This window comes from Abramis brama (genome assembly GCF_963993115.1).
Source record: "Abramis brama genome assembly, chromosome: 23".
NCBI lineage: Eukaryota > Metazoa > Chordata > Actinopteri > Cypriniformes > Leuciscidae > Abramis > Abramis brama.
This window is the reverse complement of record NC_139985.1, coordinates 16,101,401-16,126,546: the sequence shown is the minus strand read 5'-3', so window position 1 is coordinate 16,126,546 and position 25,146 is coordinate 16,101,401. Positions and strand designations below refer to the sequence as shown.

The window sequence follows — 25,146 nt, the reverse complement described above, 5'->3', positions numbered from 1 at the left end:
TATATAGTATTTTTTTTATTAATAACCAAAATTTTTAACATAATTGTGTAGCTTCTATTCAATAATATAATTTTTATTATATTTTTATTACACTATTATTATATAGTAATATTTTAAAAACTCATTTGATTTTGCTTGTTTATTTATTTTTACAATTTTACGATTAAGTTATCAAAGTTCAACAAAGAAATGTTTTTACTATATTACATAATTGTGTAGATTCTATTTGAGAATGTCATTATTACATTTTTATTACACTATTATTATGCAGTAATATTTTTAAATTTCATTTGATTTTTCTTGTTTGTTTTTGGAATTTTTACAATTTTACGATTTAGTTATCAAAGTTCAACAAAGAAATGTTTTTACTATATTACATAATTGTGTAGATTCTATTTGAGAATGTCATTATTACATTTTTATTACACTATTATTATGCAGTAATATTTTTAAATTTCATTTGATTTTTCTTGTTTGTTTTTGGAATTTTTACAATTTTACGATTTAGTTATCAAAGTTCAACAAAGAAATGTTTTTAATATATTACATAATTGTGTGGATTTTATTAGAGAATATCATTTTTATTACACTATTATTATTATTATTATTATTATTATTATTATTATTATATAGTAATATTTTAAAAATTTCATTTGATTTTGTTTGTTTGTTTTTGGAATTTGATGGATATGTTACCGGCAAAGTATGAAATCCCGGTATTGTATAGAATGCCTAGGCAATGTATAGAATTCCTGATGTTTTTTGCAAAAAATACATTACCTAATTCTATACATTACCTAGGCATTCTATAGAATGCCGGATTACACACTTTGCCGGTAACAGATACAAACCAAGTGTCTAAGGGTACGTTTACACAACTATGTATTTAAAAACTGAAACGTTTTTACTTATAGACTGAACAAGTAATATGCATGTGCATGACGTCACCGTTTTCACAAATTTGTGTTTTTGTAGTTTAGGAGGAGGCGATTACGGTATCATTTTCAAAAATGTGCACTTTGAAAACCATTTTCAAATGTTTGCATTTTCAGGCTTCCAAAACGTCATTGTCGTGTAAATGAATGGCCAAAACGCCTACAAAGTTTTTAGCTGAAAACGATATTGTGTAAACGGGCCCCTAAAAGTGCAGTCACAATTATCATTGCTCAGGAAAACACATGGACACACAGGATATAGCGTCATTCTGTTCTGCCATTACCATGACTACACATCAAATAGGTTTATTGAATTCATTTTTTTCAAGCACATCTTTGCAGTCATTTCACAACTTTTCATTCATGTCTTGGCTTCCATTCAGGCTAAGATTTCTATCATTGCATCTCAGCACTAGATTAATATTCACACATATTCATGATCACATCCTTTGATAAGTATCCAATGTGTAGTTAACAACCCATTAGAGACAATGTCATGCGTTTTTAAGGCTGAAACATTTTTTGTCACATACAGCAAACATCTCCTCACCATCCGTTAGCTGCCTGTCCCCTGAACATACTGTAAAAAAACGCGGTCTCTGTAGACAGCCCAGGCTCCACAAACGGCAACAAAAACAAACTGGGCCAGCCTGGACCATGAAGCATAACAAACAGTGTTCCAGCCAATAACCCACAAGAATGATTTGGGGGTGGGGGATGGGGGTTTAGTGCACGTGCACATGAACTATATTCTCTTGAATTTTGATATGGCCGACACACGACCAAAGAGATGACGTTCCGATGAACGAATAGCAAAGAATAGGGAAAAGGAGAAGGAACGCACGGAAGGGAGGGGGAGGGGACGGGATGAGGAGGAGAGAGGGTCGAGCTAACCTCCGTTTTGTTTGACAAAACTTCGAACGTCAACAAGAAGTGACGTCACCCAACATCGCTTAGAGCACCTTTAAATAGACAATTTCCCATTATTCACCACTGTAGAATGAGTAAAACAGGTTATCAGAGCAGCACAGTGTTAAATCCAGCCAAGTACCTTATTAAGTCATGATTTGGAACAACTCTCTATGGCTCCTACTAACTGAGCGTCTACGTGTCTCCATGGAGACTAATGAAGGTGGCCACCAAAGTTGGCAGGCTGTGGAAGAACACTGGGGAAGCGTGCACTCAGAAGTGCATACTTATTCAAACATAATGAGACATCACTAACAGGTTAAGTAACAATACAAGGAATATGTAATGTAGAGCATTTATTCAGCAAAATGTGGACTTCCGCTCTAGAGTTATTTTTTTTGTTGACAGCTGTGGGCATAGGTAATTGTAACATTACTGTATGTGGCATATTGTTTACAAGCTGTTTTGTAAGCTTTGTAAAAGTTTGTAAGCCTCCAACCACTCACTAACTTAATCACTTTCTCTCTGATAAGAGTAGGATGATGCACTACTCTCATTCTGTGCAGTGTTCTTCTCAATGCCTGCATTTCATCATTTCACTAAAATACATCACAGTACGCTTTGACTGCTACATGGGCTACACTGAACTAAATTAACTATGATTCATCAAATCATTGCATTTTGTGCTCAGCACATTTCTCATTAAAGAAAACAAATCGCAAAAGCATTCGGTTGGTAAGTCCAATTTTTAATACTGCGATGACAATTTCCAGATGCTGTATGGATTGTCCAATAAATGTTCACACTCTCAACAAGCAGACAATATGGCATCTGTAATAGACTTCCGATTGTGGAACCAATTTCTTGTATTCCTATATATATATATTTTTTTTAATCACTAACGGATAAAATGCCAAAAGTTTCCACATTTTGAGACCATGCCCCATTGTGGTGATATTGTATTCTTTTAAATAACTTGAAAAAAGTAAATAAATAATCAATAAAATTCATATTCATATATTCATATATTTTATATATATAATATATATATTATAAATGATAATAATGGCAATTATATATATATATATATATGAACATGAGAAAAGTTATGAAAGCTACCATTCACCATGGCATACAATGATATCATAATCTGTTACATGTATAATAATGGCAACAAACAATAAAAAGCATTTATTTATTTAATAATAAAATATATATATATAAATGCATACTTTAACTTTTTTAATGATTAACTTGGAAGAAGGTTGGGAAGATTTTTTTTGACAAATGTTATATATACCTGTACATTTTTAGCATTGGTAATACAGTAAATCCAAGTCATAAATTAAAATTTTCATGATTAACACTAAATACATGATAAAGCAACTCTATAGTTAAATTCTATAACATGTAGGGGAGGTTTCCCGGACAGGATTTAAATTAAGCCAGGAGTAGGCCTTAATCTAGAATAGTTAATCGTGTCTTCAAAAATGGCTTTCTGTAACACAGATTAAGTACGGATTAGTTACACCTGGACTGTGGAGTCCTGAACTATAATAAACCAGATTAATTTAAAACCAACTGTGCTAATCTGAATTAGCAAGATAGAGGTTGCCTATAAAACATAGAATGAACCAAGAAAATCTTAAAATTGCATGGAACTGAGAAGCAAATCCAAAGAAAACAATGGAATCAGAAAAAGACTGCAATCAAAAAAAAATTACTAAACAAGAGCAAATTATTTTTAAGCAAGCTAAATAAACTGCACACACCAGCTATGGAATAAAAGAAATGCTGGAAGTCTGTTTGTAATAATATATATATATATATATATATATATATATATATATATATATATATATATATATATATATATATATATATATATATATATATATATATATATATTTGTAATATATAAGATGTACACCTAGAATCAATGGTGTTCATTAACAATGAATGGTTTTCATTTAAAATTAATTATTCAAATAATCCTACAATTAATACTTCTTGTTTATTCCTGTGATTTACATAACAAACTTACTATAACTTTTCTTAACACATGTGGTGTTCAGTGTTGGCAGTCTAGAAGCAATACTGGTTTCAACTAGAGTACTACCAGAGGTTGCTTTATTATTAATACAAACAGAAATCTTGGTTGCAGGTCCTCGATCCAAGCACAGGCTCAACACTTACTAACATACTAACATAATACTAACATAACAGACACTTTTAAATACCAACATAATAGAACATTAAACATTAACAAGTATCTCCGTTTTCTCATCTTGCTAAAAACATGCATAAAATATTACTTTACTTCAAAATTTACTCTCCCAATTCAGCCTTGTGCAAAGCATGATGGGAAGTGAAAGTCCTGTATGACTGGGTTACTAGATTGAAACATATTTCAAAAGGAAAACGCCAAAGAGTCAAATAGTGACCATTTAAAGTCGGTTTAACATGAACCAATCAAATTTTAACTAAAAACCTGATACAATGGTGTTAAAACTAAATTAAATGTTTAAATGAAATGTATACTGTATATAAACACTGAACAAAATTATATACAGTGAGGAAAATAAGTATTTGAACACCCTGCTATTTTGCAAGTTCTCCCACTTAGAAATCATGGAGGGGTCTGAAATTGTCATTGTAGGTGCATGTCCACTGTGAGAGACATAATCTAAAAAAAAAAATCCAGAAATCACAATGTATGATTTTTTAACTATTTATTTGTATGATACAGCTGCAAATAAGTATTTGAACACCTGAGAAAATCAATGTTAATATTTGGTACAGTAGCCTTTGTTTGCAATTACAGAGGTCAAACGTTTCCTGTAGTTTTTCACCAGGTTTGCACACACTGCAGGAGGGATTTTGGCCCACTCCTCCACACAGATCTTCTCTAGATCAGTCAGGTTTCTGGGCTGTCGCTGAGAAACACGGAGTTTGAGCTCCCTCCAAAGATTCTCTATTGGGTTTAGGTCTGGAGACTGGCTAGGCCACGCCAGAACCTTGATATGCTTCTTACAGAGCCACTCCTTGGTTATCCTGGCTGTGTGCTTCGGGTCATTGTCATGTTGGAAGACCCAGCCTCGACCCATCTTCAATGCTCTAACTGAGGGAAGGAGGTTGTTCCCCAAAATCTCGCAATACATGGCCCCGGTCATCCTCTCCTTAATACAGTGCAGTCGCCCTGTCCCATGTGCAGAAAAACACCCCCAAAGCATGATGCTACCACCCCCATGATTCACAGTAAGGATGGTGCTCTTGGGATGGTACTCATCATTCTTCTTCCCCCAAACACGTTTAGTGGAATTATGACCAAAAAGTTCTATTTTGGTCTCATCTGACCACATGACTTTCTCCCATGACTCCTCTGGATCATCCAAATGGTCATTGGCAAACTTAAGACGGGCCTTGACATGTGCTGGTTTAAGCAGGGGAACCTTCCATGCCATGCATGATTTCAAACCATGACGTCTTAGTGTATTACCAACAGTAACCTTGGAAACGGTGGTCCCAGCTCTTTCAGGTCATTGACCAGCTCCTCCTGTGTAGTTCTGGGCTGATTTCTCACCTTTCTTAGGATCATTGAGACCCCACGAGGTGAGATCTTGCATGGAGCCCCAGTCCGAGGGAGATTGACAGTCATGTTTAGCTTCTTCCATTTTCTAATGATTGCTCCAACAGTGGACCTTTTTTCACCAAGCTGCTTGGCAATTTCCCCGTAGCCCTTTCCAGCCTTGTGGAGGTGTACAATTTTGTCTCTAGTGTCTTTGGACAGCTCTTTGGTCTTGGCCATGTTAGTAGTTGGATTCTTACTGATTGTATGGGGTGGACAGGTGTCTTTATGCAGCTAACGACCTCAAACAGGTGCATCTAATTTAGGATAATAAATGGAGTGGAGGTGGACATTTTAAAGGCAGACTAACAGGTCTTTGAGGGTCAGAATTCTAGCTGATAGACAGGTGTTCAAATACTTATTTGCAGCTGTATCATACAAATAAATAGTTAAAAAAATCATATATTGTGATTTCTGGATTTTTTTTTTTAGATTATGTCTCTCACAGTGGACATGCACCTACGATGACAATTTCAGACCCCTCCATGATTTCCAAGTGGGAGAACTTGCAAAATAGCAGGGTGTTCAAATACTTATTTTCCTCACTGCATATGTGTGTGTGTGTGTGTGTGTGTGTGTGTGTGTGTGTGTGTGTGTGTGTGTGTGTGTGTGTGTGTGTGTGTGTGTGTGTGTGTGTGTGTGTGTGAGTGTGAGTGTGTGTGTGTGTGTGTGTGTGTGTGTGTGTGTGTGTGTGTGTGTGTGAGTGTGTGTGTGTGTGTGTGTGTGTGTGTAACACAATGTTAATCTGAAGTTAAACCTGCCTCCTGGTAGGTTTAATTTAAGCCTCGATTTAGTCCTGGAGTAACTCTAGTCTTCCTCCAGGAAATTATTTTATTAAACTCTGGACTAAACTAAATCTAGGACTATTTAAAGCCTTGACCGAGAAAGCAGATTTCTGTTAATCTGGTTTAAAGGGAAATTTAAATCTAGGATTAGGCTATATCTCTGTTCAGGAAACCACCCCTAACTCATCATAAAGCAAACATATCTCTCCACAAGACTTGGACTAAATCCTGCCAATTCATATGAATTTGTTTTACAACACTTCTATGATCTTTTAAGTTTTGGTTACCTAGATTTCCAAAATAAATAAATAAATAAATAAAAATTCTAAATAGCATCTGCTTAGTCCTCTGAGGGTTAATCCTAATGGCCGTGGTGTAGTATTCAATGCATATTTGTGCCTCTGTATGGGGGTGGATGCCCACATTTAAAACTGGAAATAGCTCCCTGTTGTACAAGCTAGCTGTTGTTAACATAGTTACTTACGCACAGAGAGTTCAGTTGAAGGACACTGGGTAATAAAGCTGCCTCACACATGAATCTAAGCATACCTTGTGCTTTAGTGCTCCTGATCTGTGTTATGTGTGATCTCACAAATATGGTGACTTTGTAATATAGTGACAAAACACAAAGTTGTATCTCCTGAAAAGTTTCTGATTCCCCACACAGTTGAAGATTTTTATAGACTTAACAGACAAGGGTTTATTTTCTGACTGTCTAGGCCACAATGTTTTTATGGTTTTACGGTTCACTGCTTTTTATTAATACATATGGGAAATAAGTGCTGTTTTCTCAACAGATTATGCTTCATTGCATCAGCAATAAATATATAAGATGTGCTTTACATAAACAAACAAAAAATATTACTAAAGAGACATGAGAGATGGTGACAGACAATTCTGAAAGGGTGAGTTCTTTCAGAAAAGAAAACATGGCGAGTGATAAAATGGATAAAATGGTCATATTACGATGCCTTCCATTCGTTTTTTTTATGTTAAGATAATAGGCTAAGCTGTTAATGTGTTAACTGAAAATACAAAGAACTGGAAATGTTTAGTTTGACATTTTTAGCTTTGGTAATACAGTATAATGTGATATATAATCCAAGTCATACACGATAAAGCATCTCTGGTAGCACTTTACAATAAAGTTCAATTCGATAACATTAACTGTTCATCATAAAGCAAACATATCTCTCCACAAGACACAGGACTAAATCAGCCGGGTCTTATGGATTTGTTATACGACACCTTTATGATCTTTTGGATCTTCTAAGTTTTGGTTACCTAGACTTCCAACGAAAAGACAGACAACTCTGTTTTTATAAAAAAAATATATTGATGTGTGTTTTAAAGATTAACCAAAGACTTAAGTGTTTTTGGAACAACATAAAAGACACAAATGTTCATTTTAGGGTGAACTATCCCTTTAAATATGTCCTAGTTTTTTCATACAAAAATATTGGTATTAAATATTGGCCTTTGAAAGTAGCAATTTTTGCATATTCTAACATACTAAGCTTGTATTTCCACTGACAATTAAACATTTTTTAACAATAAATATTTGTTTGCAATTCACTAAAATGACGGTTTTAAATTTAAATCAATTTAAAGACTTTTCTGTTTCATTGTTTTTCTAATCAATTTTTAAAAAAAATATTACATTTCTGTAAAATGACTGGTTAAGACTAATTGTACACAGATTTGATTTTATTTGTTGAGTTTCTATAAATTATTTTATAGTTATTGTACATGGTTTCACTTTATTGATGGTTCATTTAACACATTCTGTTGACTAACATTGCACCTACATGTCTACTCAGAGTATTAGTAGACTGGTTAGGGTTCGAATGAGTTGACATTTAGTTGCAGAATTACTTATAATCTAATGTCTGTTGGAGGACCATCACAATAAAGAGTTAGCAGATATTAAGTAGAAAGTCTAATATGAGTGCTCCATTTATGGCATCTGCTGGGGCTCTTTAAGGTTGAGTTGACTGATTGGCTGTTAATGTTTTTATTGTTTATCAGATGGAATGAGTTTCTATCATTTCTATTCAGGCACAGAAAAGAGCACCCATAAAAAGCTGTCTCCCAAACTATCCTCAGATTCACAACCCTGTGTCAGTCAAAGACAAGGAAAGCAAACTCTGGCATCAGATTCCAGGTGTCAGGTGTATGAACATCTACATCTGGATTCGAATGAGAAAATTATAAGTTTAAAAATATCCACTTGAAGGTCTGGATCTGAGGCCATGATATTTGCCTACCAGTAATAGTTGTTGTGTTTCTGTCTGCCAGGTGTTATTGGCGTTCCCGGTTCTGGCCCTGCTTGATTAACCGGACTGTGGAAGTGCTAAAAGAGCTCCATGGCAACCTCTTTGCAAATGTTAGCGGTAATTGTTTTCTTTCCCCCCTTCTTTCTATATTTAGCCAGAGCCCATTTTTGTAGCTTTACAGGTTATTAGTTCACTCAAGGGCAAAGGGAGGTTGAGGTGCATCGGGAACGAGAGGTGGGCTTCAGGGGCGCGAGCGCTGAGCTCCGGGAAGAGGACGGCAGGTGTCTGATCTCCCCTGAGACTCTGCCTCAACAGTAATTATCTTCATCAGCACTCTGGAGACACCACCAGTTAAATACCAACACACACACACACACACACACACACACACACACACAAGATCAGCTTTCTACACCAAACAAACACACATGCAGTTGAAGGCTCCAAAATACAAACACATGCTTAAAAAAACATGCTTAAAAGCACAAATACGCACACACACACACACATACATACACACACACACACATATACATATATATATATATATATATATATATATATATATATATATATATATATATATATATATATATATATATATATATATATATATATGTGAAACAGAATATATAGAAACAGAATAGATGCACTCATATAGAAAGACAATACATAAATAGTATGGCATGTCGTTACTGTTATTTACCAAAGAATCATTTATTTTCTTATGTGGTGGAATTGGGCTTTCATAAAACGCTTAAAGGATTAGTTCACTTTTTAAAAAACTTTTGCTGATAATTTACTCACCCCCATGTCATCCAAGATGTCCATGTCTTTCTTTCTTCAGTCGAAAAGAAATTAAGGTTTTCGATGAAAACATTCCAGGATTTTTCTCCATATAATGGACTTCAATGGGCCCCAAACGGTTCAAGGTCCAAATGACAGTTTCAGTGCAGCTTCAAAGGGCTTTAAACGATACCAGACGATGAATAAGGGTCTTATCTAGCGAAACGATCGGTCATTTAAAAAATAAATAAAAAAGTTTAAGTTTTATAAGCACAAATGCTCGCCTTGCTCTGTTCTGTGATGCGCGTTCGTGACGTCACGTAATACGCAATTACGTTGAAAAGGTCACGCTTGACGTAGGCGCATTTGCCACATGTGCACCACCACATCTCGTTAGATCTTCGTCTGCCCGATGCTTGAGAGGTGTGTGTCGCCGCAGCAGTCTCTTCCATCTGCCTAATTTCTTCCTCTGTGTATTCCGGTTCAAAAAGGTAGGGCAGGGCGAAAAACTCCATCTCATCTTCTCCTCCAAGTTCAAAATCATCCGACATCGTTGTTTTACCTTTTAACTTCCTTTTTTTGTAAACGGCGTTTGACTTTGTTTGCACGTTCAACTTGTAAACACTGACTCGGTACTTCCGCCTACGTCAAGCGTGACCTTTTCAACGTAATTGCGCATTACATGACGTCACGAACGCGCATCACAGAACAGAGCAAGGCGAGCATTTGTGCTTATAAAACTTAAACTTTTTAATTTATTTTTGAAATGACCGATCGTTTCGCTAGATAAGACCCTTATTCATCGTCTGGTATTGTTTAAAGCCCTTTGAAGCTGCACTGAAACTCATTTGGACCTTGAACCGTTTGGGGCCCATTGAAGTCCATTATATGGAGAAATGTTTTCATCAAAAACCTTAATTTCTTTTCGACTGAAGAAAGAAAGACATGGACATCTTGGATGACATGGGGGTGAGTAAATTATCAGCAAAAGTGTTTTTAAAAGTGAACTAATCCTTTAAGTATGTGGCTGACTTATATGTGTGACATGCAAAATATTGTCGCACTATAAGCTAAATCTCCTTCAACATACCAATTGATGGCAAAATCTAAATAAAATTTACCGACGGCGGCCATATTGCGCCAGAACGCCCACCACACAGAAGCTTATTGGTGGAGAGGAGACAGAGTGATGAAGACAATCAGTATGTGTGTGTTTATATATATAGGGATGATTAGGAGGCCAAGATGAATGGCAGAAGCCAATGTGCAAATTTGGCCAGGATTCCGGGGTTAAACCCCTACTCTTTTTCAAAGGACTCTAGAAAGTTAGGACCTTGGTTTAACGTCTCATCTGAAGGACGGTGCTTTTTTTGACAGTAGTGTCCAATTCACTATACTAGGCCTCACTAACACCTCCTCCAGCAGCTACCTATAGTTTTCCCAGGAAGTTTCCAACAGGTATTCACCGAGCTCAACCCTGCTTAGCGTCAGAGGGCAACCAGTCTTTTGGCTACAGGGTGACAGCTGATGAAATTCAACATGGCACTGTAAATAATCCTAAAATGAACTTATTCACTTTACAGACGTAAACAGAAACATTTGCTTTTCTTCTTCAGATGCTCTTATTAGGACTGAATGACATAGCTTCTCTGGATCCTCTGGGAGTCCAGATGTCTCTTAAGGACATGGTGGCCCACATCAGATCTTGACTTATTGGTTGTCCTCACACAAAGGTGAGAGGACGAAGGAAAGCTGTGGCAGCAGTTGCATCAAATTCCACAGGATAGCAGATGCTCCGTAAGGACCCCACACCAACCTTAGAAAGTCCGGCACAAAGTTAAGGTTGCCTTCCTTAACATAAGCCTACGTCTTTCTCGATAACATTTATTTGATAAAAAGTAATGAAATGTATGGTAGGTCTGCACAATTAATCGAAATAAAACCGAAATTCAGATATGGCTTAGTGCAATTATCAATTGCATTTGGCTCTTTCGTGGTGTGTTTGTCTTGATTTTAAAGTACAAAACTCCATTGGAAAGAAAGGGCCACTGCAGTGCAGTAATGATGAAGTCTATGCTAATCTAGCTGGATATATGAAAGTATAATACACGCACACTTCAGACGGAGGGGGAAAAAACACTCCAAAGTGCTGGAGAGGGTCTGTCGCTCTTGAATGTAATAGACTCCTGGATCAGTCATTGCTCTTATAACCCTATTCTGATACCTGCACTGCTGCTCATTAACAATGACAGATAAGAAAAAAGATAGCATTTTGAATTGTGTTTGGGTGGTGTGTGTACTAAACATGGTGGAGTGGCATGGGGACCAAGTAAACACTGAATTTTAAATATCACCAACATATAATGTTAAAGACAAAGTACTGTAAGCAACATTTAACATCAATAATATAACCTTTCTAAGTGACACAGGATTATTAGTGGGGGAAAAAAGTAGTACAGGGCTTTTATGTATTGGGATGTGAAAAGTATGCTATAATAAGAGATTAATTACAGCAATAGACATTTTGGTTGATACCGATACAAATACATTTTGTTTTGCCAAAAAAAAAAAAAAACCTACTTGACCAGCAAACTAAATTAATTCAATTCAAAGCACTGCCGACAACTTAAACAAATGGTAATAATCCTGTTTCGGACAATGGCAGATAACAGTATTATCATGGATACACTGAGAATCACTAACTTTGATATACTACTTACAATTTAGGGATGCATATACAAATTTTTATGTTACTGTCAATAACCAACAAATTTATTAAATAATAAATCTATATAAAAAGATCTACATAAATTAAACACAAAACACTAAAAATTAAAATCAATCAGAGGTATCACATTATTATAAGCAAGTGCCATATGGATATTCATTTTGAGAATTATTAAATTAATAACGTGCATACCTATTATCTCATTTTTCCCTACCTGACTGGATTTGGTCAAATGAAAAGTAAAATAGTTTCAGAGGTGGAGAAAGTTATTTTGATAAAAAATTATTTAGAATAGCGTGCACTCATGAATCATGCATAATAAGACTGAATGTGGATTTTAAATGTTAATATAATCGGTTTTGATTCCATGTCATCTTTAACTAACATTAATAGTCTGCCTGACCATATGCACCATTACCAATGCACAACAAACTGAAAGCAAGCAGCTGCTTAGAGATCCAATCTCATAGCTTCTCGCCAGGAAGACATGAAGTGTTAGAGTAATTCAGGAGGATGTTTAAGCATACTTGACAGATGAGGGAAAAGAAAAACACAACGCAAAAAGAATATACAGTAAGAAAGAAAGAACATCCGTCCTTAAAAAACCCACAAAAGAGGAATCACATGCAATTACTCATCCACTAAACATGAAATCTGCTGGGGTTTTCACAGAATTTACAAACAGACAAAAATATTACAGAATTGCTCAATGCGCCAAAGACCCAGACAGCACAGGCGAGTCAATGTAGACTACATTCAGCCCTTCAGTACAACATTAGTCTGCTCTCCACATTAGCATGACTTAGACATTAGGCCGCTTCATCAGCAAGACAGAGAGCGGAAAGCTCAAGTCGATGAAGGATTGATTCCTAAAAGACTTCTTGCGGGAAGACAAAAAGAAAAGAATAGTAAGCAACACAACTGCTTTCCTCACTGGGGAAAATTGGTGACATTTGCATATTCATGAGGGGATATTTACAAATCTGTATTGACCAATCTAATTCTTTTGGGAGAAGGAAGAGGAGCTTAGGAGCTCAAACAAGGAGATTTTCTGAAGACAGGATTATGAGAGCTTTTCTTGAGGTCTTTCAGAGGGCAATGCTGTTTCATTGTGCATAATAAAAAAAACATTAAATCAGACAGAGAATTTTTCATGCGTTTCCATGGCATAAAAAATTAAAAATGCATATATAGTTTGTATAGTCACTGCATAATGTACATTCAAGACCTACTGTATTCGCCATATATCAAAACCTCTTTTTCCCTGGGTTAAAAAACCTGCCTAACTATATAGGGCGATGACTTAATATAAGATGATACAACAGTAAATATATTAGTGTTGTTATTTATAACAAAAATTTAAACTATTAAAACATTTTAAGTTGGAAGTACTAGAATTACTCAAATTTAGGGTACGTTTACACAACAACGATGTACTAAAAACGACGAGTTTTCATGTACAGATGATGTCCGACGTAGTCAAAACAATACCCGTTCATAAGGACCCGCAAAAACGGTGCTGCTAGGCCAGTAGTGGGCGATGTCGCTTTATAAAGAAACACTATGTAGGCTACCTATATGCGAAAACATCTCAGTTTTCACAAATTTGCGTTTTTGCAGTTTACATGGAGACTACGTACATTGAAACCCGTTTTCACCTGCTTTGCGTTTTCAGGGCCCAGAAATGTTGTCATGTAAATGAACGGCAAAAATGCATAAAAAGTTTTTTTTTTTAAACGGTGCTGCATGTGTAAACAACCCCTAAAACTGAAAAATCGTTAAATATCACAAAATATATCAGTCATTTTCCTGAAATTTCACTCCAAATATTTAATTTATATTACATCAATAATATCTTATGATAATTTAGTGACTTTAAACATATAAAGTGTTTTTGTTATTTTTAACTTGATGGATTAAGCTGTGTTAAAATAAGACTAAAAACATTATTATTATTAAGTTGTGCTATATTTGTTAAAAAATATATAATATAATATAATATAATATAATATAATATAATATAATATAATATAATATAATATAATATAATATACAGTTGTGGTCAGAATTATTGGCACCCCTGATAAATTTGATCAAAGATGGCTGTAAAAATAAATCTGCGAAGTTTATCCGTTTGATCTTTAATTAAAAAAAATAGCAAAAATCCAACCTTTCATCGAAGTAAAAGAATTGAAAGAGGGGGAGGGGGGAACATTTTACTTAAATGAAGTTTACTTCTTTTCTTCAACTCATAAAAAATTCTAGGGGTGCCAATAAATATGGCCATGCAATTGTAATTCTTTTGATTTTTGCGGGTTTTTTGTATGAAATATCAAAAGGAGAAACAATGCAGATTTCTTTTTACAGCCATCTTTGACAATATTTACCAGGGGTGCCACAACTGTGGAATTTCTACCTGTTGCTCAATTCTAGTCGCACAGAAAACCACCTGGACCTACTCTGCATTATATGTTAATTCTTTCCCTAATTATCAGCATCTGATGCTTCGACAAACAGTATTTACGGAGCGGCCCAGTCGACTGTATCGGATCCTTCACAGCGCAGTCACAGGCCAGCAGTCTCCAGGGGTTAAAACCCTCATTACTAGTCATAGCTCTGCCCTAAACCCTTTGAAATGACTCTTCTTAATTAGCACCTCCAAATGGCCTCACATTTAATTAACTTGTGGAATCCTTGAGGGGCGTTTTGATTTAAGAAATTAACACATTTTTCCATTCCTGATTGTAACTAATTGGTTTACTTTATTCAGAAATGATAGCTGCCATTAATCGTGAATAATACAATACGGCGTATTAAAATGGTCCCAATCAACGAAACAGAGATGCAAATAAAGTTGTTGAGAAATGGGGAGTTCATAATAATGTAATATCAGATGTATTTACATCGTTTCAGCATTTGCACAAACTAATTAAAGAAAAACATGCTTACAGGAACAAATGGTGAAAATATTTTAATTTAGAACATCAATATTCTTTCATAGTCACAATATTCCATAATGAAGCAATGATTTAATTAGCTTGTGCTGAAAAAAAAAAAAAAAAAAAGTAATTTGTGATCTCTGAATGCTCTCAGCTCTAGTCGGGTTTTAACGTTTGACTCCCGTTCAACAAGGTCAGGTGAGCACTGGATGAGCAGCAGCTTTTGACAAGTTGACAAGAGAACTCCGTTAGGCCGTGACGTGTGTGTGTTAGCAGAGCCGAGTTAGGGGGAGCCAGCAGAGCATGCCAAAGGATTTAGATCGCAGAGATTTGCATCATGGGATACGCTTTTTGCTTAATCTCCTAAAGACAGACACGGGCTGAAGGTGAAGGCAACTCTCTGCAGATATGAATTTAGCAATTAGCATAGTTAATAAGGAACATCATTCAGAGGAGAGAAGTCTGGAAGAGTGAGGTCAAGTCTGTGGGCAAATGGAAGTGGGCGAAGACAATGACTGAATCGTTAACAACATTAAAAGAAGAATTCACACATTTACTCATGTACCCACGTATCTTTCTTTCTTTCACGCTCAATGTTTTTGCAATAACAATGAACTTTCAAAGAAATGGAGCTTTCAAGCTGCATGAAGGACGCAAAACTTCTATAAAAGTGGTCTATGTGAATCAAGAGCTACAGTACTGGTCAAGAGTTATGTTTTCGAAAGAAGATTCTTATGCTCATCACGGCTGTATTTAACCTTTAATATATTGTGAAATATTATTACAACTGTTTTCCACCTGAATTTATTTTAAAATGTAATTTATTCCTCTGTTGGCAAAGCTGAGTCTTCAGCAACATTACTCCAGTCTTCAGCATCACATGATCCTACAGAAATCATTCTAATATGCCGATGTGATGCTCAAGAAACATTTCTGATTATTATCAATGTTGAAAACAGTTCTGCTGCTTAATATTTGTGGAAACTAGTAGTCAACATTTGAAGTGGATCAAAACATTTCATGAACTTTTTTTGATGCACTTCAAATGTTTGGGTTCATTTGGGATAATTTTATTCAGTAAGGACGCATTAAATTGATAAAACATGACGCTAAAAAGATTTCATTTTCAAATAAATACTGTTCATTCATCAAAGAATATTCATCAAAGAATCCTGAAAAGGTGGTTTCCACAAAAATATTTGTAAAGTTTTCAACACTGAAAACAATAAGAACCATAATTAATAATTGAGCAGTGAACCAGCATATTAGAATAAGTGTTCTAAGTCTTCTGAAGCCATACCATAGTTTAATGTGAGAAGCACATTAAAACTATTCACTGATAAATCTTGAGATTTACTCTAGATGTTATTTGTGGGAGAAACAGCACAGAATCCTTCTTTTGACTTCTTTTCAATGAATCTGCTGATTTGATGCACTAAACCGGTCTGAATGGTCCGTTCATAAATCAGATCGATATGATTTCCAGGCTCAACTCACTCAATGATCCGGTCATGGTGTTTCCGTGAATAACAACGTACATTTCAGTCTGTTTCTCACAAAGATTACTTTTATTATATGTTTACGGTGTTGAGTTCTTTATGAAGCTTGAAAGCTTCGGTTCCCATTTATTGTAACTGCATGGACAAAAGCAACCAAAGTTAAGAAACTTTTCTGTTCAATGGAAGAAGGAAAGTCAAATTTCTAACAACTTATGAGAAACAATGACAGAATTTGAAAAACGAAATTTAAACTGTTCTTCAGCTTTATGCCTGAGCCTTTGAACATCCATGGGAACACAAACCAACTGAATAAATATCAAAAATAGACAGACTTTCAAAGTTTTTCCAAAACTGTCATTGAAACAGCAGGGCCAACATATTGTATAACAACTTTTAATTTCCTGTAACACTAAACACCGCCTCATTATAATCATCATTACAGAAGAATTATCCGAAATGGACCGGAATACGAGTCCCAGGAGCTTTCAAAAGAGGCACCTCTCCTTCAAAAGACAGCCTAAAAAAAACTCTAAATGATTGCTGTAGTCCTAAATTATTGAAAAAGCCTAAACAGCCCTCATGAGCAACAGAAATGGCTATTAACCTTGGTGAAACGATATTCAAATCCGGTTACAGCAAACTTGCTCTACTGTATCCCTGGCGGCCAGGAAATGTAAATGTGTTCTCGCTGTGGACAGATGGGAGGAACGCATGCTGTTTGAAGTTCTTGCACCAGAGGAGTCGCACCCACCCACCCCTCGTTTCAAATATTCAGCATGCAGACTCATCCAGCAGACTCCCCTGGTCCTGTTTCGACACTCCAGTCGAGCTTTTCAAGCTGCTGCGGCATTGTGAGGCGAATGAGCTTTGACGTCTTCAATCTCTGCGTAAAGATTGTTCTCCGCCCCCAGCGAATGAACGCAGCGGCAAACGTTCCTTTAAGTTTGAAGATGCAGCCGTGGCGCGGTTAGGGTTGTGCTGGGGAAAACAGCTCTGGGATTATCTCTTCATCCAGACAGGAATTTCTGAGGCACCGTTGGTGTTATCGGCCATCGCCTGTCTCAAATCGTCTCTTTTTTGGGGGGGCATTGTCATCATTGACAAGCCATCTCTAATTTTCGAGCTGTCATAAAAGATGGGAGTGAATTGCCGTGATACCTACCTGCCAGTCACGCGTCCCGAGCTCCACTAGAGCGGACTGGCAGCTGGCTAATCACTGCCTCTTATCTCTGTGGTAAAAGTCCAAAAAACAGATTCTGTAAAACCTCAAGGCACTCTGTTCAAAGAAACCTGAGTGCGCAGTTTTGTGCACTTGGCGAGGACTCATGCAAACTTGGACCAATTTGATTTGACTCTGATTTACAGTTCCAATTGGTTATATTTAGGTATTTCTCTTAATTATAAAGGGAACCTTCAAATATTGTACATTATGAAAACTCTGATCCATTATTAATAATTTAACAACACCCAATCAGAATATTCAAATGATTTCTGAAGGATCATGTGAAACTAAAGACTGGAGTAATGATGCTGAAAATTCAGCTTTGCCATCACAGGAATAAATTACATTTTAAAATATATTCAAAATAGAAAACAGCTATTTTTAATAATATCTTTTATCAGTCTTTTAATATTTTATCAGTATTAATATCTTTTAATATTTTATCAGTATTACTGTTTTACGCTATGTTGATTAAATAAATGATAAATGCAGCCTTGAGACTTCTTTCAAAAAACATTTTTAAAAATCTTGATTATTGGTAGTGGGTTTATAATTAGAGTTAAATTATTAAAACACTTCCGTTATGACTCCAATAGAAAACCTCTAAATGAGCCTTATTCTTGACAGATTCATTCAGTGAAAGATTTGGCAGACTCATTCAAAGTACATCAGTCACAGTCTTATTGAATAATTCATTCAAATAATCTGCTCAAAAGAGTCATTTGTTTGTGAATTGGACAATACTGGTTGAGCAGCTGTACGTTTTTGATTCACTAAAAAGAACCGATTCATAAGAGTCATTTGTTTGTGAATCAGATTGCACTAGTTACGCTGCTTGTTATTGTGTGCAGAAAGGCGTATTATCTTGGCATTATTTCGCAGGAGCACACATTCGTTTTTGTTTTGTTTTTTCGAATCGCATTCAATTCCAATATATCCGCTGACAATGAAGAACAGTAACACTGGCATGAAGTAAAAGATTGATCCTGGGATTTTAACAATCGTTTTCATGGCCATTAAAATGAAGAACCGATTAATCAAAAATGGATATTTTTACCCAGGCCTAGTGAAAAATTCTAAGCATGCAGTCATTGATTAATAAAAACAGCTCATTGATCGCCGTCAGGAACTGGCTGACAGCCAGACTCCTAAGTAGATTGTGAAACATGGATTTGATCCAAACGGGAGAAGTCCAAAATGAGAGAAAAATGGAAAAAGCTGCTCTTAATCTACATCTCATTGGCGTCTGAATCACATCTTGACATCTGTGCTTTAAAAATGTGCTTTTTGAATTACTTCTGACCTTCACACCCACAATTTAGAGGTCATTTTCACCTCTACAAATAGTTGAGATAAACCTATGCATTAAAGATATATTACCATAAAGATATCACTATTCATTGATACCAAAAAAAGTCTTTAAGTCATTTCAATAAAGATAATATAAGTGTACTTGGCACTATGTACTTTCTCATTAGAGCAGGTCCTCGCTCTCAGATGGATGAGGCTTGTGCCCTGTTTCAGCGGGTTGCATCTCATTATACGACCGAAATGAAAATATATGCTAGCTAAGCACTCTGCATGCACTACTAAACCACATCTTATGGCAGCAGAGTGGACTGCACGAAGTAATGAAGTGATTCCTTATACACTAAATTGGTGTTGATCCAATGTCATTTTCCTGCATAGAACCTCTCTATATAACTTTTGAAACTCCAGCTCAGGGACAAAATTAATAATAATAAGGTCAGAAAGTAACAGATAGTAGAAATTGAGCATTTAGTTAAAAATTTATTTCAACTGAAAAACAGACTTTCATGATGACATCAATGCTATGTGTGCTGCATTCTGGGAGCTGGGTCAATAAATTGACTGAATCCAGTCGCAAAATCAGGTCAGTGCTTCGACTAGTTGTGTGTAATAAAGTCACTGGAAAGACGCTTTTTAAGGCAATCCTTGTTCTGTGTACAAACTGGTGTCAAGATTTATGAGATGGCGATCATGGCGTGCATTTTTGTGAAGTAATTCCAGGATAAAGTTGTTTTAGGACAGTATTGATGCCTTAAGGAAACAATGTGACATCTGTGGTGTTCAAAGAGGTATATTGTAAAGCCAATAATGTGTAAACAGAATTTTGCTGCTGTTATTTTCAGATTCCCATATATATAGCTTATTACTACACACCTGTTAAAGGGGTGGTATAATGGCCTTTTCACAAGATGCAAAATAAGTCTTTGATGTCCCCAGAGTGTGTATGTGAAGGTTTAGCTAAAAATACCCCACAGATATTTTTATATAGCATGTTAAAGTTGTCAATTTTTGAGGGTGAGCAAAAACGCACCGTTTTTGTGCCTGTTCCTTTAAATGCAAATGAGCTGCTGCTCCCAGCACAGAGGGCGGAGCTTCAAGAGCTTGTGTCCTTTTACCTCACACAGACATGCACTGAAAATTTCTAAAACTTTTAGCCTTTTTATGTTCAAACCGAAGTCAGAAAGATGGAGAGACTCAAGAAGAAGTGACAAGATTTAGACAACCGTTCTGAATGGTTAGTTGGTGAATTTATGTAGCTTATGTGTAGTTATCTTCTAGTCATTGATTAGCATATTCTGTCTTGATAATCTATAAATCACGTTCCCGGGGGCAGGGTTTATGTAAATTTTAGGGTTAGTGATGTCATTAACCTGGGAGGAAGCTCCTGTAGTCCCTACCAGCCATTTGTTGTAGTCCTTAAAAAGCAATTTCTTTAAAATAAAATATCTCCCTTTGCTTTGAACTTTGAGCTTTGTAACTTTGGAGATGTTGTTTATGCTCAAACAGCAGCATTACACACTAACTAAAGTTAAAAAAGTGAAATCATATTCAACCACCCCTTTAATTTTTGGAGGTTCGGATAAACTAAACCCCTTCAAGCTTTGTTATTTTATCATCATTGCGATACTATTATAGTATTTATTAATAGTTTGAATTAGCGTTGTCACTGTACCAATATTTTAGTAGTCAGTACCAATACCAGTAAAATTTCCAATTTTGGTACCAGAGCAAAAACAAAGTAGGCTACTTTAAAAAAAAAAGTGTGTCCCGTTTTGTCTCGTCTGTTGGTTATCACTGTCAATCACATCAGTTTTCGATTCAATTGCGCATTTGGTTGTCAAGCCAGAAACTTTGCCGTCAAACTTGTATTCAGATTGTGAATAAACAAAGCAAGAGATAAGCCATCCCTTTATAATCACTAAGGCTGTTGTGTCAATCTCTAAAGCACAAGCTCACTGAATACTGCGAAAACTCCCATTATAATTTTTTAGGGGAACTATACCTTTAAGATTCTGACTAACTTACTGACTAGCTCTGATAGGCCACTGGTTCACACACTCAACAGATACGATTGTGATTGGCTACAATGCTCAATGCTTGTAAAAACATGGCGTAAATAGAAAACTTTGATGCTCAATCAAACACGAACAAGAGCGTTTGAAAGCAGTGTCTATATCAGCCGAATATACCGAATATATCTAGTACTCTGTACTACTGGTATTGCAGAAATGTTGGTACCGTGACCATCAACATTTTTTTACTGGTAAGTTTGACAACTCTAGCCAAAACCAAAACCAAAAATTCAGGATGCACTTGGCCAAAAACCAGAGAAAAAAAAAAAAAAAAAATTATATATATATATATTTTAATTGAATAAATAAAAAGCGTATTAAATATTCAACTCTCAACAAGCTAAAACAAACATTTAAAAGCACATAAGGCAGTTTTTGTATCAAAGTTTTAATAGCAGAATAGTTTTTTTCTCTAGTTTGTTGGTGTAATATAAACATTTAAACGACAATAAATGGTAATAACTTGTTTTCATGACAGATTTATTCAAACATGCATTAAATAATGAACGAATATGAATACAGTGCATATATTTTGAATAAATTCTCTTCTCTAGTTATTTTCTAGCTAAATAATGAGTTTATGGATGTTGAATAGCTTTCTTGAGGTAAGCATTTGTAATGATAAGTGAAGGTGTATAGCCTAAAAGCTGTTTTATTTACGTCTTTCCCCAGTTAAAACACTGATTACAAGATCCATTTTAGTAAGCTGTAATGTATCTTTCAACATACTGATCCGTCACATTAAAGAGCACCACATTACTTTTATTGTTCCCAAGTTAAAAAAAAAAATGTATGTCTACTAGAATATATAATAATATATATTATTTTATATAATGATGATATATATAGATAGAAAGTTTTTATTCATTTTTATTTTAGTTTTCTTTTTAGTACAATAAGTTAAACTAAATTAAAATGATAAATGTTTTCTTTGGCAACTAGCAAAAATAAACAAGTTTGAGAATTAAAAAAAATTTATTATTTTTTTTTTTAGATAATGTTTATTTTACTTCAAGTTCATTTTTTTGGTGTGGTTTTCATTTTAGCATTAGTTTTAGTAAATAAAACCCTGCCTTCAAGGTAAATTATATTTGTGCATGCCTTATACTTTGAGGGCAAGCCACTATCCTCTGACAAGCAACATTTGTTTTATGTGCTAAAAGTCCCTGAACTATTTAGGGATGTCAGTCAGGATTAAAACAGAATAGAACACGCAGCTCAGATATATTCAATGACCTACTTGAAACTTTTCTTCTGAGTTTTGTTCTTTAATGTCAAAATATAGCCTCCGACTTTCCATTTGACTGAATTTTCATTGAAACTGCACTGTTGATCTACTTTGTCCTGTTGTCCTGGTTTACGGTGTTTGCGCACAGGAAACTTTCAAAAGGTACACAACAAGTCAGGTGACACCCAAAATGAAGAAACATTGAAAATCTCTTCATGTTGCAAGACTAAAAAGAAGAACACAAGACAATCGGCCAAAAATACTTAATATTTCAGAAGATATAAGAAGTATGACTGCAGGAAAATCTGTGTGTAGCTAAGATAAATATTAAAATTGACCTTTAAACCTTGCCTTAGACTGACAGCAAATTGCTATTGGCCAGCTCAGCAAAAAGTGTTTCATCACTGATGGGTCAAAGGCTGAAAGATGGACGTGATTCTGGCCTACTTCTCATTGACTGAACGAATAAAGGACAAACTTGAAGGCAAAAGCAAAAAGCCCCCAAAACATTCACATGCATCACCTTTCAGATCAGTGTTCCAGGATATAGCAAGCTAATGTACACTATTATTACCTTAAGTGATTAAATTTCTTGGTCAGACTATTTAAAAGCAAATATTTTTAATAGAATCAGATCAGAAACTTAAATAGTCCGTTTAGATAATATCTAGAACAGAACCATTAGATTTGAAACTTCAGAACAGAATCTTTCAAACAGAAAATTCAGAATAGAATCTTTAGAGTATAATCTCTGTCTAAATTATTTCCAAAACACTAATCAGACTGCATTGAAGGTCATGCAGTGTTTCAAATATCTTGTATAAGGTTAAAGTTCAGTAATAAGACAAACTGAGCAATAAATGAATCATTCTCCAAAGCATCACAGATGAACGGATGGACCATCTAATGTGTCATTCTACTAAAGCATCTATTCAGACCGCTAGTTAAATAATTAAGGACTAAAACGATGCCGGGTTAAATCAGTATGTGCATATATGTGCAGAATAAATCATCATGTCTGTCGCTATAAACAAACAGACAGCAGCTGCATCACGCAGTACTAAGTTCTTCTTCTGGTCACATCACGCACTGGAGGATAAACGTACAGATCAGCGATCTGTTACCTGGTTTCTGCTCAAAAGCAGTTGTTTAGTGCTCGCAGCTCGGAGTCCTCGCACAGCCGCCTGACATGCCATGGATGCCGCCATGTTGAACCGGAAGTAAGTCCTGCAGCGCTTGACACGTGTGTGAGGAGTGACAGTGAGCGTTGGCTGACTTTTGCAATGTTGTATTTAGGTTGTCCTACTGGTCCTCAAGAAACCCGTGATTCAACCAAACAACTGGGTTGGATTATTTACACTGCAACATAACCTCCAAGTAGCCGATAGGACAAAAGTTAATTTGCATATATAAATATATGGTTGTATGCATGTAATTGTGCATTAGGCTATATTAATAGGCTATATTCTTACAGTGGTATTATTTTTATGTTAATAAAATATTACTATTAAAAAAATATATATATATGTCATAATTGAAATATGGTAGTACATTATTATGTTGATCATTTACATAAATATTGTTATTTAAGAACATTTTAAAAATGGAATTTTGTAGGCTAAAATATATGAATATAATTAAATACACCCCCATCCATCCACAATATGCCGGCATATAAAAATCTATAAATATTCAATAATATTTTTCAATTTATTTTGGTTGTTCATTTATTTATCTTGTATTAGCATTGCCAAAAAAAGTGTGAATAGCGGCATATATCTTCATCTTGATTTGTTAATTATTCAAATACATCAACATGTAAAAACATTAATGTATATATGATGTAATGTTATATTATTTACATTAACATTGTTATGGGATAAAATGCGAATAGCTTTTGAATAATAAAATATAATTTAAAATGTTATTATATGCCCGAAATTAAAATGCCAGCCTATAAAAATCGATCAAATCTATGCCAGCCTATAAAAATATCTTTAATATATTTTCACAGGTTCTGAAAGGGATGTGTACACTTTTGAGCAGCACTATATATATATACTGTATATATATACTGTGTACATGCTTTGTGTATGATCCCTCTTATTTTGTAAAAAAAATTCACATATATACATATATATATACATATATATATATATATATATATATATGTTTGTCGTTTTATAATTATTGCCAAAAAGTGTGGTCTTCAATGTATTCGGTTTGTCATTATTCTTTTATTAAAATCATACAGATAAAATATAGACATATATGCCTAGACCAATGTAATAGAAATGTAAGACATATTTATATATATAGACATGTAAGAATTAAGTTTGTGTCTGATTTTATTTGTTTAATCTTGTTTTAATATTCAATCTAGTGTGTGCCTGTGTCTTTAGGTCATTTGCATACTATTCAATGCCAAATCCTTACATCATGTCTCTACTAATCAAATGTCAAACAACACAACAGATAAAGGAATCAACACACAAAAGGATCTTTTTGGGGATTACATGATGGAGGTTTGAAGGGCTGGATCGGCTCCATATCAGGTCCCAAACATGGTGGTGTGTTTACTTGGCATTGATCAAAGTGAGGAGGTTGGATTCTCTCTCACAAATACACACAATCTATCTATCCTATCTATCTTTTCTACTCTCTTCTCTATTCTCTAAAAGCACTCATTACTCTCTGACATCGTGAAAGGGCAGGAAGGGCAAAATGATCATAAAAAGCTGTGATTATGACAGAGAGACATTTGCTTCAAACTGATGTGTGTCAGCAGAAACCCATTCAGAGAGGATGATGAACTACTCCTGAAGAAC

The 25,146-nt window shown here is 35.1% G+C and overlaps 1 protein-coding gene across 1 annotated transcript in view; it reads right to left on the bottom strand.

The window, feature by feature from the left end:
• suclg2 (succinate-CoA ligase GDP-forming subunit beta) overlaps window positions 1–23,632 on the bottom strand; it is a 127,150-nt gene extending 103,518 nt beyond the window's left edge. Inside the window, exon 1 of the mRNA XM_084100599.1 lies at window positions 23,443–23,632. Coding sequence (XP_083956725.1) covers window positions 23,443–23,526 — 84 coding nt within the window. The 5' untranslated portion in view covers window positions 23,527–23,632. The remainder of the gene's footprint in view (window positions 1–23,442) is intronic.
• Between the last annotated feature and the right edge of the window lie 1,514 nt (window positions 23,633–25,146).